General features: G+C 32.4%; 2 protein-coding genes across 3 annotated transcripts in view; one reads left to right on the top strand and one right to left on the bottom strand.

The window, feature by feature from the left end:
* The window catches only part of LOC108694708 (cysteine sulfinic acid decarboxylase), an 11,210-nt gene extending 1,127 nt beyond the window's left edge, over positions 1-10,083 (top strand). Inside the window, exons 2-5 of the mRNA XM_018204341.1 lie at positions 1,320-1,714; positions 8,109-8,572; positions 8,987-9,324; positions 9,735-10,083. Coding sequence (XP_018059830.1) covers positions 1,320-1,714; positions 8,109-8,572; positions 8,987-9,324; positions 9,735-9,908 — 1,371 coding nt within the window. The 3' untranslated portion in view covers positions 9,909-10,083. The remainder of the gene's footprint in view (positions 1-1,319; positions 1,715-8,108; positions 8,573-8,986; positions 9,325-9,734) is intronic.
* A 637-nt stretch (positions 10,084-10,720) lies between these two features.
* The window catches only part of LOC108694734 (alanine aminotransferase 2-like), an 18,461-nt gene continuing 10,611 nt past the window's right edge, over positions 10,721-18,570 (bottom strand). For both annotated transcript variants that reach the window (XM_018204378.1, XM_018204376.1), the window contains 5 exons: positions 18,514-18,570; positions 13,694-14,026; positions 12,136-12,580; positions 11,610-11,878; positions 10,721-11,530 (listed from right to left, as the gene is read on the bottom strand). In XM_018204378.1, the coding sequence (XP_018059867.1) occupies positions 11,252-11,530; positions 11,610-11,878; positions 12,136-12,580; positions 13,694-14,026; positions 18,514-18,570 (1,383 nt within the window). In that variant the 3' untranslated portion in view covers positions 10,721-11,251. The remainder of the gene's footprint in view (positions 11,531-11,609; positions 11,879-12,135; positions 12,581-13,693; positions 14,027-18,513) is intronic.

Genomic DNA, 18,570 nt, shown 5'->3' with positions numbered 1-18,570 from the left:
TAATAAAAGTATTTGCAGATCCAGACTCGGATATTTTTTTGAATTACGTTGTAAAAAATTGTAACAAATATTTTTCACAACTTTACATAATTTTAAGTTATATAATATTATTTTTCGCACATTGACTCAAAATAAGAAAAAAATCGTTTAATTATGTTAACTTTTAAGATATTTAATTTAAAGTACATTGGACTCGCAAATATCAGTTATGGAAATTTTGAAGCGAATACGATTAGTGATAAATATAAATAAATATATCTATATATATTTATATTTTTCAGGTAAATATAATAATTGCATATAAATTACATAAATATGCTTTATATTCTATATTACTTTTCATATTCACAACATCTGCAATGCATCAGATAAAGCATAGATAGAATAGAGCATTAATCTATTCTATCTGTGTGAATTTACGTATCTGTTTCTATAGAGAACGTTATCACGCTATTATCGTTATTATTGCAACGATATCAAAATCCATAAATGTGTGATTTCGCAATGTTACCAAAGATAAGTGATCTGCAGTGGAAAAACATATTTTCTGGTACCAGATTTCTATTTCTAACGTCACAAATGGTTAATAATTAATAAGGACTTCATAACCGACATTATAGATGTCGCGCGGAGATAATTAACGTGCGATTAACGTTGCATTTTTATGTATTGTATTTAATCCATTCATCACAAATACAAATTTGGACCGTTTGACAAGTATAATAGTAGTATTAGTAGCAAATTATAATAATAACGAATGATTCGCCGGGAATTAAATCACCAGTATTAATATTATTATCATGTATATGCTGTACTTCTCAACAAATTAAACGTAAATCACATTAAGATTCAATCAGGGACATCGAGAAAAAACGCAATCTTTAATGCATTGTCTCCAGTATTTAAGAAATGCGGCATATTCTGCGAATTTATTTATTTATTCCTTGAGGAATTCAAGAAAGTAGTTTTTCCTTAATAGAAATTTTATTATATTTCTTTAAATTTCTTATACTTTTTAATATTCTTTAACGTTAAATATTTAACGTGATTAAACGTTAAATTAAAATACTATAAGTATAATATTATAATATAAGTATAATATAAGTATAATATTATAATTATATGGAAATTGTAATCTTTTAAATAAAAAAAATTGTGCTAAGAAAGGCTACGAACAAACAAATTTTAATGTACTATACGTAAAATAATACAATTGACATTAAATAAAATATAAAAGTAAAAACAAAGATAAAAATATATTTACATAGAATTAACGTTTTGTAATCTTTTATCCATTTATTATCGTATTTTCTGTCTAGTCCACCTCTGGGAAGGATCGCGTAGTCGAATGGGTTGATCCTTACGATTTACGCTCCGTGGTCGACCTCTCATTGCCAGCCGAGGGTGTCAGTCATGAGGAATTGTTGACGCTAACGCGCGACATCATCAAGTACAGCGTGAAGACAGGCCATCCGCACTTCGTGAATCAATTATTCTCTAGCCTGGACCCGTATGGATTGCTGGGCCAATGGCTGACTGATGCACTCAATCCATCTGTCTATACCTATGAGGTATCTCCAGTATTTTCTTTGATGGAGGAGGATGTTCTGCGAGAGATGCGTGCCATCATCGGCTGGCAAGGCGGTGAAGGTCTCTTCTGTCCTGGAGGCTCTATGGCGAATGGATATGCCATCAATCTGGCGCGTCACCATAGGTGATTATTTATCAGTTATTTCTCAAGGTATATTATTAAGAAATTATGGATTCATTATACAGGGTGTTTCAAAATGATCATCAAATATTTCATAGACAGGCAAATTAAATTGAGTCGAAACTTCTATCTTTTTGCAATTTTTGCAATAGTTAATAAGATATTAATTAATAAAAATAGCTGAATATTCCATAACTTTTTACTCAAGTGTTATCAATTTTACAAAAAAAAACAGCAAAAGACAAAAATTGTTCATTCTCTTCTCATAAAGTTCTGAGAATTTTTTCAGAATATTTTAGTATTTCATTTTCTTATGTTAGTAAAAATAGTTGTTAATATAAAAAAATTAATATTAAAAAGTTGATAAAAAATTCGGAAAAAATTCTTAGAGCTCTATGAGGAGAAAATAAACAATTTTTGTCTATTTTTCTGTAAAGTTGATAGTACTTACTTGAATAAAGAATTATTGATAACATTCAGTAATTTTTTGAAATTATCCATTAACGTTTATACGACACATTAACATTGCAACAAGTCGTAAAGCTTTCAAACGTTATGCCATGCATGTTACATTCATGTAAGACATGGATTGAAATTCGTAATAAATAAATCATGCAAACAACATGTTAATTTCGCATTGCCACTATGACTTTATGCTTTACAGCTGACACGCAGTTACGTTGTAGCAGCATGATGAATAATATAAATTCTCTTTTTGAAATAGCACGCTAAGAGTACAATCTTGTTATGACATGTAAATTTTTTAATTATAAGAACTCATCTCACATGGCTGCAGATTCAATTCAACAGATTCAACCCAATTAGAAATGATAATGAAATCGACACCGAATAAAAATTTCAACATCGAAAGCATCAAATTGACATCGAATAGAGCATCAATTCCTGAAATTAATTCCTGGGAAGTTTGCTGAACACAGATATTCCAGATATCACAGAGAGTTCAAAAGAGTTCAAAAAGAATTCAGTGATATATATATCATCAATTCTGAGCTCATTTTCAGATGCAATAACAATTATTTTCGGAAAAAGATTCTTTTTGAATTTGAAAATGAATTCAGAATTGACATATCACTAATTCTTTTTGAATTCTTTGTGCTATCTGGGATTTTATAAAAAGAAAAGAAAAAAAATGAGAAGTCTCTCATAGAAGACACAGTAAAGTTCAATTTCTCGCATTTAAAAAATCACATCGAATAAGATAAATGCAGTATGATGAGACTTCTCAGTGAAAAATTATTTTCTTTTTTTTTTTAAAAATGTCTGCGTTTAATAGACTTAAGGCTCCTGAGTAGTCACCACAGCCATATTGAATCGTGGCGTCAGAAGCGAGAAATGATACGTTAATTTTTATTACGATTTAGATCAAAGAGATTAGATAAAATTAGATTTAGATAAAATAAAATGATGAGATTACTTTAAAAAATTTGTAAAAATGAACTATGCTTATCGCCCCTGACAGTCAGTAAATAATCATAAAAGGCACGTGTAAGTGAAAATAAGCACATTGAAAAAGCACTTAATGTACCTTTTTATCACTTTTTACGATTATTTATTGACTGTCGGAGAGGGGGGGGGAAGGGAAGGAGGATAAGCATAGTTTTCCATTTTTACAAATGTTTTAAAGCAATTTCATCATTTTGTTTTATCTAAATTGTCTTTATAAATAGCATTTAATAAAAATTAACGTGTCATTTCTTGCTTCTGACGTCATGATTCAATGTGATTATGACTATTTAGGAGCCTTAACAGTTGAGTCTCCTGAATGCAGCCAATAGTGATGAGATGAGTTTCTCATAATTAGGCTCCAAGAATGAAAACTAATAAAAATTTTACATGCCATAACAGGATTGTATGCTTAGCGTGCTGTTCCAAAAAGAAAATTCGTATAATTATTCACCGTGCCATCAATGTGCTGCTACAATGTAATTCCATATCAGCTATAAAACCATATTGGGTTGTCCGGAAAGTTCGTGCCGATTTTTGATAGGTGACGTAGGACAGGTCTGAATATATCAGAACGATTAAAAACAAATGACATGCGTACATATCGTAAAAGACGATACTTCAGGCATACTTGGAAAAAAATTTGGTTGCGATACGTTAATTTTTGTCAATTTTATACGGCTTTGAATATGGAAGAAAACAAAGTTTTAGGCATTTAATGCTTTTCTTTTACCGGAAAGGCAAAAATGTCACACAAGCGGCAAACAAGATATGCGCTGTTTATGGCGAAGGTGCTGTAGCTGAAAGAACTGTGCGGAAGTGGTTTGCTAGGTTTAAAGCTGGTGATTTTAATCTTAAAGAGCAAGAACGCCCGGATAGGCCCTCCACCACAGATGAAGATCAGATTAAAACACTGATCGAGAATAACTCACGCTATACGACACGTAAATTAGCAGAAATGTTGAATATGTCAAACTCCATCATCCACGAGCATTTTGTGAAGCTACATAAACGTTTTGATGTATGGGTTCCCCACGATTTAACAGAGAAAAATCTGATAGATCGCATTTCCATTTGCGACTCGCTCTATAAACGCAACGAGGAGACACCATTTTTGAAGTAAGTAGTGACGGGGAATGAAAAATGGATCATTTACAATAATGTTGAGCGAAAAAGATTTTGGGGAATGAATCACCTTTAGCCACCCTAAAAGCCGGTCTTCATCCAAAGAAGGTCATGCTCTGTGTCTGATGGGATTGGAAAGGGATTCTGTATTATGAGCTTCTACCAAACGAGACGATAAATTCAGAGAAGTATTCCCAATTAGACGAATTGAAGACAGCAATTGAACAAAAACGTCCAAAGTAGCGAATCGGAAGGGCGTCGTGTTTCATCAAGACAATGCGTGGCCTCATATGTCTTTGATAACTCGACAAAAGTTGTTGAAGCTCGGTTGGGATGTTCTGACCCCATCCACCATATTCACCAGACTCGCGCCCTCTGATTTCCACCCATTTCGATCATTACAAAATTCCCTTAATGAAAAAAGCTTCAAGTTCTTTGGTCGAGGTAAAAAATCACTTAGAAAAGTTTTTTGCTGAAAAACCTGAGAGATTCTGGAAGGACGGAATTTTCAAGTTGCCTGAAAGATGGAGAAAGGTTGTAGAACAGAATAGCATCTATATAATTTAATAAATATATACTAAAATTTAAATCTTCTGCGTTTCAATTTTCCTTCAAAATCGGCACGAACTTTCCGGACAACCCAATAGTAGCGCAACTCTCTTGATTTTATATTAGCCAAAATGGAATGTACGTGAAATAAATAATCTCATCTTTTTTTCTCCTTTTTTTTATTGTTCTCTCTCTCTCTCTCTCTCTCTCTCTCTCTCTCTCTCTCTCTCTCTCTTTCTTTCTATTTAAATAAGCGTTTCAATGTTCCACATAAATATTTGTCTTTCAAGCATACATGATTCAGAGTAAAAATTTAGAGGGAAGTATTATGTGTATTGCCCATTTGAAACGTTATGTGAGAAATCTCAAGAGATTGGTCTAATTTTTGTGAAAAAATGATAAAGTGAAAAAGTGAACAAAAGTAACATAGAAAACCGAGCAAGAAAGATTTTTTTTTATTTATTGTATTTTAAACTTATTGTATTTTTTGGACATATATGTATATAAATTTTTTTTATATCTTTCTCATAATATTTTCATAGATATATAATTATATAATATTTCTTTATACAAATATACATTTTTAAGTTAATTTAATAGTTTTCCTAATTTTTCTATATTTTTTCTTTATTTTAATATATTTACAAGTTATTTTTATTAATTTTCATAAAGTTTAAATTATTTAATTGCAATATTAGATTCATTTGCGTTGCATGCTCTAATATGCTCCAATATGTTCCTACAATAGCACTTTACTCACTTCAACGAATTCATTGCGATGCGAATAAATCCAGTGAGTTTTGCGAAGAATTTTGACAGAATGAAAAAAAGAGGAAGAAGTTTAGATAGTAACTGCGGCAACGCTAGATAACTTATTTATTTCACGCACTCCATTTTGGCCAACACTAACATCAAAAATATCGACAGAGTTGTGCTATTGTATATATTGTGGCACAACATCGCCATTACTCATATAGTATTTATACAGCAAAATTTGCGCGTCGCATGTTCCAATATGCTCCTGTCATAGCTCTTTCTCACTCCAATGTCCTCATTAGAATAAGTAATAACTATGGCAGGGCATGTTAGAGCATGCGACGCGAACAAACCTATAGTAACCGTACGAAGTTGAAACTTTGAAATATTACATCGTACACGCATGTTACACTCATGTGAGACATCGTGTATTGAATTCGTGAAGTCACATGAAACAGATCGTTGCAAACAGCACGTTAACCACACATTGCTAGACATTGTTATCACAGTATATACAGCGCAATTCTCTGTCGGTACTTTTGATGTTAGTGTTGGCCAGAATGGAGTACGCATACGTGAAATAATACAATAATTAAAAAATTCCCTCTAAGTTTCTACTCTGAATCATATATTAAAAAAAATGTTTAAGTGGAAACGCTTATTTATAATATTGAGAGAAAGAAAAAGAAAAAGAGAGAGAGAGAGAGAGAGAGAGAGAGAGAGAGAGAGCAATAAAAAAAGGAGGAAAAGAGATGAGGCAATTTACTTATTTCATGCATGCGCATTTCATTTTGGTAAACATAAAATCAGGAGAGTTGCGCTACTATATATACTGTGGTTATACACTGCTTAAAAATTGGATATTGAATATCTTCGCATAAAACTAATCATGCGTAAAAGCGCCATGCAATTTCAAAGTTTAGCACGCAGATTTGTATGGTGTAAGTAGTAAGGTGAACCATTCTCACGGATGCGCAATGGATTGAAAGTGCGGAGATCTATCAATTAATTTTTGAGTTCATTTGCAGAAATTCACATGATTCGTTCTGTAAATAATACATTGCAAATTAGTACAATTTTGATTGGTCAAACTCCGCCATTATGCACAATTGTTCACTTTATATAATTCCACCATGATTTAATGTACTGTGATATAATTTGAAGCAGTAAAAATCTGACAACATTGATTTGTACGATATCTAAATTATTGAAAACTATGGCCCGTTCAAGTAACTTTTGCACGTTTAGCTATCTGGATAATTCTTGTTAATTATTGTGAAAATTACAAAATGAGAACTTTTCTCAGTTTAGTCCATTCTATCAGCACACAATATATTTAGCAGTCGTTCTGGGACACCTTGTATATATATAGTAAAAATAACACAATTTGTATTTGTGTTAAAAACAATCCACTGAAGTCCTTGTTGAATTTTTAACATATTTAATTTGTATATTGATAATTATTCAATTAATTATTATTACATATTAGGTGTACAACTTTGCTTCCGCCGTTTTTTTTCGAAATTCGAGGCTTTATTGTAAAAAACTAGTTATACATTTATGATTCAAAGTATTGTCCATCGCTGGCCACTACTTTCTCCCATCTTTCGGGTAGCGTACGAAGCCCGCGTCGATAAAACTGGTCATCTTTTGAGGCTATCCACGAATCGATCCAATTTTTTTACTTCTTCATAAGATCAGAAGTGCTGGTCAGCCAGGCCGTGTGCCATTGATCGAAACAAGTGATAGTCAGAGGGAACAATGTCTGGAGAATACGGCGGGTGGGGTAGGACTTCCCATTTCAACGTTTCCAAGTATGTCTTGACCACTTTCGCAACATGGGGTCGAGTATTGTCATGCTGCAAAATCACTTTATCGTGTCTCTCATTGTATTGCGGCCATTTGTCTTTCAATGCTCGGCTCAAACGCATCAATTGTGTTCGATACCGATCGCCTGTGATTGTTTCAGTCGGTTTTAACAGTTCATAATACACTACGCCGAGCTAGTCCCACCAAATACAGAGCATGACCTTGGACGTCAAAATCACCATTCTTGAAGCGTTGAAACCACTCACGACACGTTCTTTCACTTATAGCGGCCTCACCATAAGTATTTGAGAGCATTCGATGAGCAGATTTCTTCATATTGAAGCAAAAAATTAAAACCTCCCGCAAATGACGAGAATTTGGCTCGTAAACTGACATTTTCAATCGAGAATAACTTTATGATGCAGACACAAATCGACTAATGTTTCTATGGGGTTACGTTGACAGATGCCCAAGTTTATTGTATGACGTCTATAATCTATTTATTTCGACCACCACTTACCTCTAAAGCCATCTATAGGAAAACGGCGGAAGCAAAGTTGTACACCTAATACGTCATTTGTTGCCATTGGGATCAAATAAATAAAATAGTAATGTTATTAATTTAAAATAATAAATAACAGTTAAGCAAGTTTTAAAAAGTTTAAGCTTTATTTAAAAGGTTATTAATTTATAGATATCCGAATCTGAAGCAATCCGGATTATCGCAGATGCCACGACTGGTGGTGTTCACTTCGGAGGACGCGCACTATTCTGTGAAGAAGCTCGCCGCGTTCCTGGGAATCGGTTATGATAACGTATATCTAGTCAAGGTCGACTCTCGTGGCAAAATGATGGTCTCTGATCTGGAAACTCAGATCGCTCAAGCCGTCGAGGAGGGCGCCGCGCCACTCATGGTATCCGCCACCGCGGGAACCACCGTGATAGGCGCGTTTGATCCCCTGAGAGAGATCGCAGAAGTGTGCAAGAAACATGGACTATGGTTCCACGTGGATGCCGCATGGGGCGGAGGTGCACTTGTCTCCGGGACGTATCGTGACCTCCTGGATGGCATACAGTTTGCCGACTCCGTCACCTGGAACCCCCACAAGCTGCTCGCCGCGCCGCAGCAATGTTCCACCCTGCTGCTTCGTCATGAAGGTTTCCTCTTTATTCTTATATCTTTCCTTATCTTATATTTTTGTCTCTTTATTTTTATTTATTTTTTATAAAGAAATTTTATTCGTACGTTTTTTAATTTATACTCTTTATATTTTAATAACGAGATTATTTTAAAATTAAAATATCGTGTAATGTATGAATTTTAATTAATTAAATTAATTTATATTATATTAATTATATTAATTAAATTAATTTATAAGTTAATTATTTAACGTAATTTTGCTATGTTTTTTATTTACTATTTTATCAAATATTTTACTTAATTCGTAACTTTTCAATATTTTAAATCGTAATCGCGAAAAAAGGTTATTAAAATCTCAAGTATCTTTTTTTTATATATTCTGGAGGTACATCGCGTAAGTGATAAATTTATAAATGGAGTTTCACTCTTAGGTTTATTACAAGCGGCGCACGGTTGCGGGGCGAGCTATCTTTTCCAGAACGACAAGTTCTATGATGCGTCGTTCGACTGCGGTGATCGCCATGTGCAATGCGGCCGCCGCGCTGACGTCATCAAATTCTGGTACATGTGGAAAGCGAAGGGTATGCGCGGCTTCGAGGCCCACGTCGACCACTTATTTGCACTTTCGCGTCACTTTACCGATCTCATCAGGATACGCGATGGCTGGCACTTGCTCGTCGAGCCGGAGTGCATCAATGTTTGCTTCCGCTACATTCCGCCGTCGAAAAGGCACCTGGCCGGCCAAGAACTCGAGCAGGCGCTTCACAAGGTGCAATACTCGACTCTATTTAATCTAAGCACGTTTTTGTTGACGACACTTACAAACTAATGAATTAAGAGAATTAAGAGAATTAAGAGAATTATGAACATACATAATAAATGAATTAAGAGAATTAACCCATACAGAATTTGCAATAATATCATTGCAATAACGCTGCAATATTGCTGCAAAGTTGCAACATTGTTGCTGCAACTTTTGTGCTGTAGGAGAAGCGAATCATTTTTGTTCCGTTTGGATTGATGAGATAATAGATCCAACATCCTAATTGTTTCTATATTGTTAACTAAAGTGATTATTTTTAATACATCACGGTTTTTTTTTAGCTTTTGTACTATTTTGAATTTATAATTTATTTTTTTTTAATTTGTATGTCTTGATTTTTGATGAAATCGTTGCAGATCGCGCCGATAATTAAGGAACGCATGGTACGAGCAGGAACAATGTTGATTACGTATCAGACATTGAGAAATATGCCTAATTTCTTCAGATTGGTGCTGCAGAACTCGGGACTAACGGAAGTTGATATGAAGTTCTTCGTTGAGGAGATAGAAAGGCTCGCCATGGACCTTTGATTAGTTCAATCAATACGATTGGTAAATAGCAAGTACTGTAAATAGCGATATAGACTGTGTATGTATTATTAGCTTAAGAAATATTTGCACTTGGTAAATCTACGTGTGTTGAGAGAGAACAAGAAACAATCTCTAGCATATCTTTCAATTTTCTTTTTAATTTATGAATAACATGCGCACAATTCAATTTTAATTATATTATTTTAATTATATATGTATATTATATGTCTATATGCTATAGTATTATATACTATATATATATAAATATGTCTTCTGCATCTTATTACTTTCTTTCTCCTTATTTTCTTTCTCTTTAATCATCATTTATATCCTTCGCAAGGATTTACGAATTAATCAATTTAGAATAAAAAAGTGAAAGAAAGAATTGATAAAATTAAAGACAAAAATGTAAGGGAAAGGAGGAATCAACGCGGTACTTTGTGCGCAAGTATAACAATGGATGTATTTAATATGATCTTCCGTAGGAACTTAATATCGATGAATAACATATGACAATATATGCAGCTATGTGAAATATGTCAACACCCAGCATTTGGTTCTTAATTAATAGTCCTTATTTATTTTAATATTATGTTTAATTCCATTGAGAATGACTTGAAGTAAGACGAAATGCGTATGGATATTATATGGACAATACATACTTTTATATTAAAAATGGACTTTTAAATACATCTATTATTATACTTGCACACAAAGTACGCGCTGACTCCTTCCCCTTATATTCTTGTCCTTTAATTTGTTAAATATTAAAGAGTTCTTTAAACATTAATTATTGTTCTCATTAGAGAGAATTGATATTTTACAGCAGAAGTTTATTCTGTATACATGTTGTCGAATAATATGTTGCAAGGAATAAAAAAATCAATTAAAAAAAGGAAAAATTAATATTTACTTAATTGGAAATCGATTAGGAAAGAATAGGAAATCGCAAAAAATACAGCAGATTGACTGCAACAATATTCAATTGCTCTTCTTGTTGACTATTGTATAATATAATATCGACCGTTGTCGGCATAACGATATAACTACCAGATATTTACAGATTTTCCTTCAGCAATGATTTACATTTACATTTACATTTACATACAACGATTTAAAGTTTCGTCACGATTTCTACACAAACACAACTCAATAACAATATCGTATGCAATAACTGTCTTTCAATGAGTTATTAATCGTAATAAAAATATTTCATTCGCGATGCGTTTGGACTGGAAATTAGTATCCTCACGCGGATATGCACAGCCCCATGCGGTTACTCCTCATTATTCCTATTCCAATTCTTTATAATCTCAATTTTTTCAACCAAAAATATATTATATTTAACTATATTCCTTAAGGAACTTGATGTGGAATTGCTTCAGTGCTTCGAGCATTGTTTTGATTTTCTCTTTTTGCGGCAGTATCGTGGTCCGGAAATGGTATGTACCGGGTATCTGGCCGAAGCCCGAGCCCGGGATTACACAAATCCCAGTGCTCTCCAGCAGTTTGAACGCGTAGAAAACGTCTGGTTCTTGACCTTTCGTTCGCGCCGCCTCAATCGCTTTTGGCGGCAACTCGAAACGCGGGAACACATACATCGCGCCCATCGGCGGATTCGCCTGAAAAGGAAAAACAAAAATATTGTAAAAATACCGTCGAGCGTAATTTTCCTTGGCTATCTTATGAAAGGACAGTCACCTTATATCCTGGAATACTATTGAGTGTGTCAACGACGAGCTGTGATCTCTCTGCTAGAGACCGTAGAGTTTCCTTTTTCTCTTTCTGGAATTGCTCATATGATAGCTCATTCGGTCGCGGCGGATTCACCACAACATCCATCACGACCTGGCCGAGCACGGTAGGACACAGCATCGCAGAGATCGACTTCAATAACACCTTCATCACTTCCGGGTCCATGTTGATAATTTCGGCGTAACCGCCACGAATCCCGCATTCACCCATATATCCTGAAAACGAAATGCCCGGAATGCTTCTGAAATTTCCTAAGAAATCTATTCATGAATTTAATTTAATAATCAAAATTCAATAATTTTTCAAATCAAATATTTCTGTTTCAACTAAATCAATAAATTATTGCGGACATAATTTAAGAATTCAATGTTCCTTAATTAAATTATCTTGAAAGTCTAATATTTTAAATAAATTGTTTTTAGCGATTCGTATCACTAAATGTTTCGATTCCCAAACTCTTTTTTTCGCATACCTTTCGAGATGGACATAAACGATGCCAGTTCCATCTTCGAATACGGCTCGCCCATCTCTGTCATGACTTTCTTAAAAGAATGGAATGCGCTATCTTTGTCATATATGTTGTCCTGATAGACCTCGTCGGCCAGCAAAAACAGATGATGTTTATGGGCGAAGTGGATGACATTTTCGATGTTCTTGCGAGTCAATACTTGGCCAGTCGGATTACCGGGATTGATCACCACCAGCACACGAGGATTACATGTATCCTTGACTTCTCTTAATGCTCGTTCCAGCTCGTTGACTTCTAGCGACCATTTGTTATCCTCATTCAGATAGTACCCGATTTGAGCGAGTCCAAACTCCGCCAGGGTCGCCGAATACAGAGGATACTGCGGAATTGGGATCAGAATGCCGGATGGTTTATTGTTAATCCTTTCGTTGAATAGTTTCAGGAATGACTGGAAACAGAAAATTCAGAATTAGAAAAGAATATATTTAAAAAAAAGGTAATATAACGTCATTATACTATTATTTATACAGTCAGTCTGTTCAAAATATCCAAGTTAAAATTTTATATGCCAATTTTATATGCCATACATAAAAATCATTGTTTAATATAAAGTTTTTCAACTAGTGTCATGAAAATTCTAGAGAAAATAAAAAGAAGCAAAAAAATATAGAAATAAAAAGTGATTATAACATGCAAAGTAAAAAATATTTTTTAAATTATAAAAATTATCTAAGTTATATTTATTCTTAAATTATGTTTACTCTTATTCTTAAATTATGTTTACTCTTACTTGAATTAAAACAATATCGTCATTTCAATAAAATTACTTTTAAAAACAATGAGATAAAACAATAGAAACTCTAGAATTTAATTCTGTTTATTTTTAACTGTTGCGTTGGCGGTATTAGACAAAAGATCTATGCTGCTGAAGCATGTGCATCTCGGTAATGATGTATCTCGACAAATTTGGTACGTTATTTATAAATGTGTTGTAAATTAAAGGAGATTGAAAACCACTGGTCTAATACATAAATATATATATTCTATATTCATAAAATAATTTTATATGCTTATTATTATATACAAAAATTGGACTTTAACAGTATTTAAGATCGCAAAGACTCATCTTTTTCAATATTTTTTAAATCACTTTCTATTTTGATTTTTGACATTTGTAAACTCACTATTCTTCATCCAGAGAAAAGGTTACTTCAATTTAAATAAATGTTTCTTTGCTATACGGTTAAAGAAAAAATTTCTATTATTTGTGAACATCATTTCTTTAATTTAAACTTTTTACTTAACATTACTTTTTAAAATAAAATAAAATTTATTTGATTTTAAAAAATAATATTTAAATCAAAGAAATGACGTTCACAAATCAAAGAAATTTTTTTCTTTAACCGTATAGCAAAAAACATTTCTTTAAGAAAGAAAGAAATGTTTCTTTCTTTCTTTCTCGAAGAAACCTTTCTCTGGGTGTTGCATGTCAGAACATTAAATAACTAGATTGCTTTCAAATGTTTCGAATAATAAAGAGATAATTGAAATCTATAAATACCTTGATACCATCAGAAGCACCGTTCGAGAGGATGACGTTGCGATAATCGCAAGAGATACCGCCATCGCGTTCCTGGATGTACTGTGCAACATGCTTGCGAATACACTCGATGCCAGCCGATTCCGAATACGAGCCAACACTGCCGCCCTTGCAACCTCCTAGGACCAATCTGGCACGATCTTTCGCATCTTCCGGATAACTCGGATCATCCAACAGATTCGGCGAGACTGTCAGAGTGAGTACTTGCCGCAGGAAAGTGATAGGCTGTTGACCCATCGCGTGGGCATCGCCCACGTTCGCTTTGATTACTTCCTTGAAAGGTTTATCAATGCCCTGCAAAGAGAAATAAGCTTAAATCCTAATGCAATCCACGTGCTTATTTTTTAAACATTTCCAAACTTTTCAGCGACACTAAAAAAAAATGCATGTAATTTTACATGGAAATTATATGTTTATGACCAGAAAATTACTTAAATTACATAAATATGATTGGAAATTTACTGGAAATTGTAAATTTCTAATCATATTTAAGTAATTTTTCGGTCATAGACATGTAATTTCTATGTAAAATTATATGCATTTTTTTCGTACACAAATCAAAATTTTGTTGAAACAAGGTTTATTTGAAATCAAGCAAAAAGTAAAATTTTATTATTTATTCGAATTCTTGAGACTTATAGTTCACAGAAATGCGCGATATTCTTTTAATTGCTTATAATCCAAATAACGTATTTCAAGTTCTACAAAAATACCGAAATCTTAAGATATTATTTTTTTATGTATTAACTTAGTGAAAAATTTTTTTATAATTTTTTACATAATTGTTCATAGAATTTTTTATAGAATTTGTATTTAAATTGTAGAATCTTTGAAATTTCTGTATAATTTAATTAAATATGAAAAATCCTATTCTTTATATGTCATTTTATATATTATATGTCAATTCTGAAAATTTTTTTTATTCTTGAAACTCTTAAAACGTTTGCAAAATTGAATATATACTTAACATGAATTCACATCGAAATATTAAAGTATTGAGATCTGATCGAAAATATGATTTTTCTTATTTAATAATAGATTTATTTTCATTGATCCAATTTCAAATAATAGTAATTTTATAAATTTTTAATAAATTTTTCAGCATTTTTGTATAAGTTGGAGCTTTTTTAAATTCTTCATATATATGTGAATTCTGCAATAATTGAAAAATTTTTTAATTTGCTCTAATTTTTCTGTAGATAATTTTTCTGTAAATATATAAGAGATTTTTTAATTTTTAATTTTTTAGAGCTTTTTAATTACACTGATCTGTATTTAATCATAAATAAATTTGAACAGGCCAGCAAAGTTAAAAAAACTTTTTTTTTCAGAAAGCTTCATCAGTTTAAATATGACAAATTTTTTAAAAATATAAGAATTAAATTTAAAAATATGAGTTAAATTTTTGTATCAAAAAATTAAGTAATTAAGTAATTAAGTAAATAATTTTCGAGTAAAAAATATCACATATTTTTATACTCGAAACTACCTTTATCAGAGGAAATAATGTCTTTCTGATAAACTGGGTAAACTTCGCACCGTAAAACTACGTCATCGACGAGCATTATGCAATTACGTGTCAAGCGAATAGAAACGTGAGAATATAGGCATAATAATATTATTTAGCGCGTAACTTCACTGATGAACGCATTTCTTTTTTTCCAACAAATCGGTCGTTTACATTTGTACTCGATACTCTTATATTTAAAAATTTTAAATGTATTTGGTGCATTAAAAAGAAATGCATAAGAGAATGCGCAAAAGCAGATTCGAGACTCTAAGCACCTTGAAATCAACGCACTGGAACAGTGCGATCTAAGCAGACATCTCTAGAGAAATATGTTTAATCAGGTACACTTTGTATAACCATAAACGATATAAAACAATTCCGGAAAAATATCATTTACAAGGAAACATTATTTAGGGAGATAATGGTACACATATATTTAATTTTCTCGTCCTTGACACTCTCAATTTTAAATCAAGTTTTTTTTTTAAATCAATCTCTGCATTTTCATATAGTGTATACGTTTCCATTAGTAATAACTTTCTCGGATTTAATAATGTGATAAGAGGCTACCATATAGTCTGGTCAGTAGATCACCGAAATAAAAATAAGAGTTACTTGTTCAAGGCTGCTAGAGATAATTGCGTTACATTCTCACGCTGCAGGCGATATAAGGCTACTTGCCGATTACATGATTGAATGCGAATAAAATGCGTCAACTATAATTATGTGTACTACAAAATACTTCGCGTTATCAATACGCATTATCGTACGTTAATCTTTTCTTTTAGATAATAATACACAATTGCACGCGATATGTTTGAATTCCCATTTTACTTGTAGAAGAAATAATTTAGTTAAATATTTATTAAATAACTTGAGTAAAAATATTATGTATTAATTAATTTTGATATTCTACATTGCATTCATTTACATTTTATTATTTGCAGAGCAGATAATTTAATATTTATATGTTAATATTATTTAGATATTCCATATATCGCGCTTATTTGTTATTATCTGCAGGAGAGTTAATTTAAATAAATATTTACGTGTAAATATTACTAATGTAATTTAGATGTTCCACGTGCGCTCATCTATTTTATGATTTGCAGAACAGATATATATAAAGTTTAGATAAAAATTTATATTCTAATATAGTATAGAGAGATCTCTGTGTGTGTCATCAATATTTTAATACTTAAAATAAATTAGATGAATGCTTGGACATAAATAATTTAAATATTGTTCCATTGTTTCTTATTTACTTGCTATACAGGATGTCTCACAATTACTGTATAATATTTGTGTGTGAATAGCATATTCTGGAGATAAAGTAAAATATTCTAATACGAAAATGTACAAAAGTTTTGAATTATAATCGATAAAAGAAACGCGTAAAATTCGCGCTTAATTAAGAACCATAGTTATATAAACACGCTCATCGATCTGTTATTAATAACACGTGTCAGTGTAACAATGAATCCCAGCGTGGAATTCGTGATATTCTGGATATATCTGATCAGTTATAATTCAGAAACTATTCGACTTGTTTACACTTTTTACACTCAGCATCTTCGCTTTCTCTCTTTTCAGCGTTAAATATATATCTCTCATTTTAAGAGGAAAAAAGTGTAAGCAAGAACAGACCAATTGCGATCTGGACATTTTCGTATTAGGATCTTTTATTCTATTGATAATGACCTGTTTAAAAATCGAAATTCTGTTTATTGTTTAAATTGTACTGCGTTTAAAATTTACTTTGCTTTCATGATGTGCCATTAAAGTATTGTACAGTAATTGTGAGACACCCTGTATATTATGTTCCTCTAATTTTTAAACTTGTTGTTCTTCTAATGTGCTAATTTACAACTGATTTTTTAAATAGATAAGGTCAGCGTCTAAATCCATATGTTTAACAAAATGTAAATTACGCGGAATATTTTTCCACAGTTGCGCGCGCATTTAAAAGCGATGGGTATAAAACTGAGGCCTCCAATATACTCTCCAATTTTAACGTTGCTTTTCCTATTAGTCACATTTTTGCTTAATGTCAAGAATATCCTATTGAAGCGATATCTCGTGATATATTGAGTCAGAGAAAAAATCTCTTCATATTTTTTAATTCAAAATTGTATATACAATATCTTCGTCAAAAATGAACGAAATTTAAATTTAAAAAAAAGGTTTTAAAGCTCTTGAAATCTCTACTTTCGAAAGGTTACTATAGTTTCTGAGTTTCTGTGAGTTTGGTAATTTTTACATTTAAAAAACTACTACTTGAAAAAGATGAAAAATTTTCTTTTCACTTTGTCTCTCACGTGCTCAAAAAAAATTTACGAAAATGTTCGACTATCTATCGTGAAAGCTTGAAGTTTTCCTACAAAATCATTTTTTTAAAAAATCCTATAATTTTTTGTTTCTGAGTTATTAGTGAGTTAAAGGAGCATTCTGACTTTGATTGCTCATAACTCTGATAAAAATTATCATATCATAATTTAAAAAATAGATTCTTAAAGCTAAAACTTTGCTCTAGCGAATGATATAATTAACGAAAATTTCACAACGAATGAAAAACTTTTGCAAAAAATTTTTTTTGAAACAAAGAAACTTTTTTTCTCACTATATTCAATATATTTTTATATTTTGACAAAGAAACTTTTTTTCCCACTATATTCAATATATTTTTCACAGTTCCTTTTTTCGTATAATCTAGATATTCTGCTTATCTTATCTCTTGTGTGCGGAGAATAAAGTGCAATCTTGACGTAAAGCGCATTCATCGTTAGTTATTCGCACTTTACCATTAGAGCCTCAATTAGCGATTATTTCCCCCTCCTCTCCTCCTCGTCCTTCGTTTTCGATACTTGGCGTTTCACCATGACAACCTCGCATTCTATCACGGAGCCCATCCCTCTTCCATCCCTCTCGTCCTCCTTTCGTTCGCGCTTGTTCAGTTTACATTCGATGTAACTGCTACTCTCATACAACTGTATCGCTACTATATATGGTTCCTTTTTTTTGGAGGCTCGTATTCGGAGGGGATTCTATTTCGCTTAGAGTGGCAAGTCGTCGTCCTTGACGGGTCGTTCGCTCCGGTTTATTAACTCCAATTATTTTATACATTGTTGCTGCCGTTTTGTGAACGCCAATTCGATTCAACAGCTCTTTTGCATCACCTTATCGTCGTTTCTGCCAAATTTGTTGCAGACGCTTGGCAAGATACACTGCAGCTTTTCTCAAATTTGGCCGACTGGGCTAATTTGTCCCTTACCTTTTGCAACTCCTTCTCGATCTCCAGCGCCCTGATGAGCAGCGGCCCGCGCACCGC

This window comes from Atta colombica, unplaced genomic scaffold (assembly GCF_001594045.1).
Source record: "Atta colombica isolate Treedump-2 unplaced genomic scaffold, Acol1.0 scaffold123, whole genome shotgun sequence".
In the NCBI taxonomy this organism is placed as follows: Eukaryota; Metazoa; Arthropoda; class Insecta; order Hymenoptera; family Formicidae; genus Atta; species Atta colombica.
This window is presented reverse-complemented; position numbering and strand designations above follow the sequence as displayed.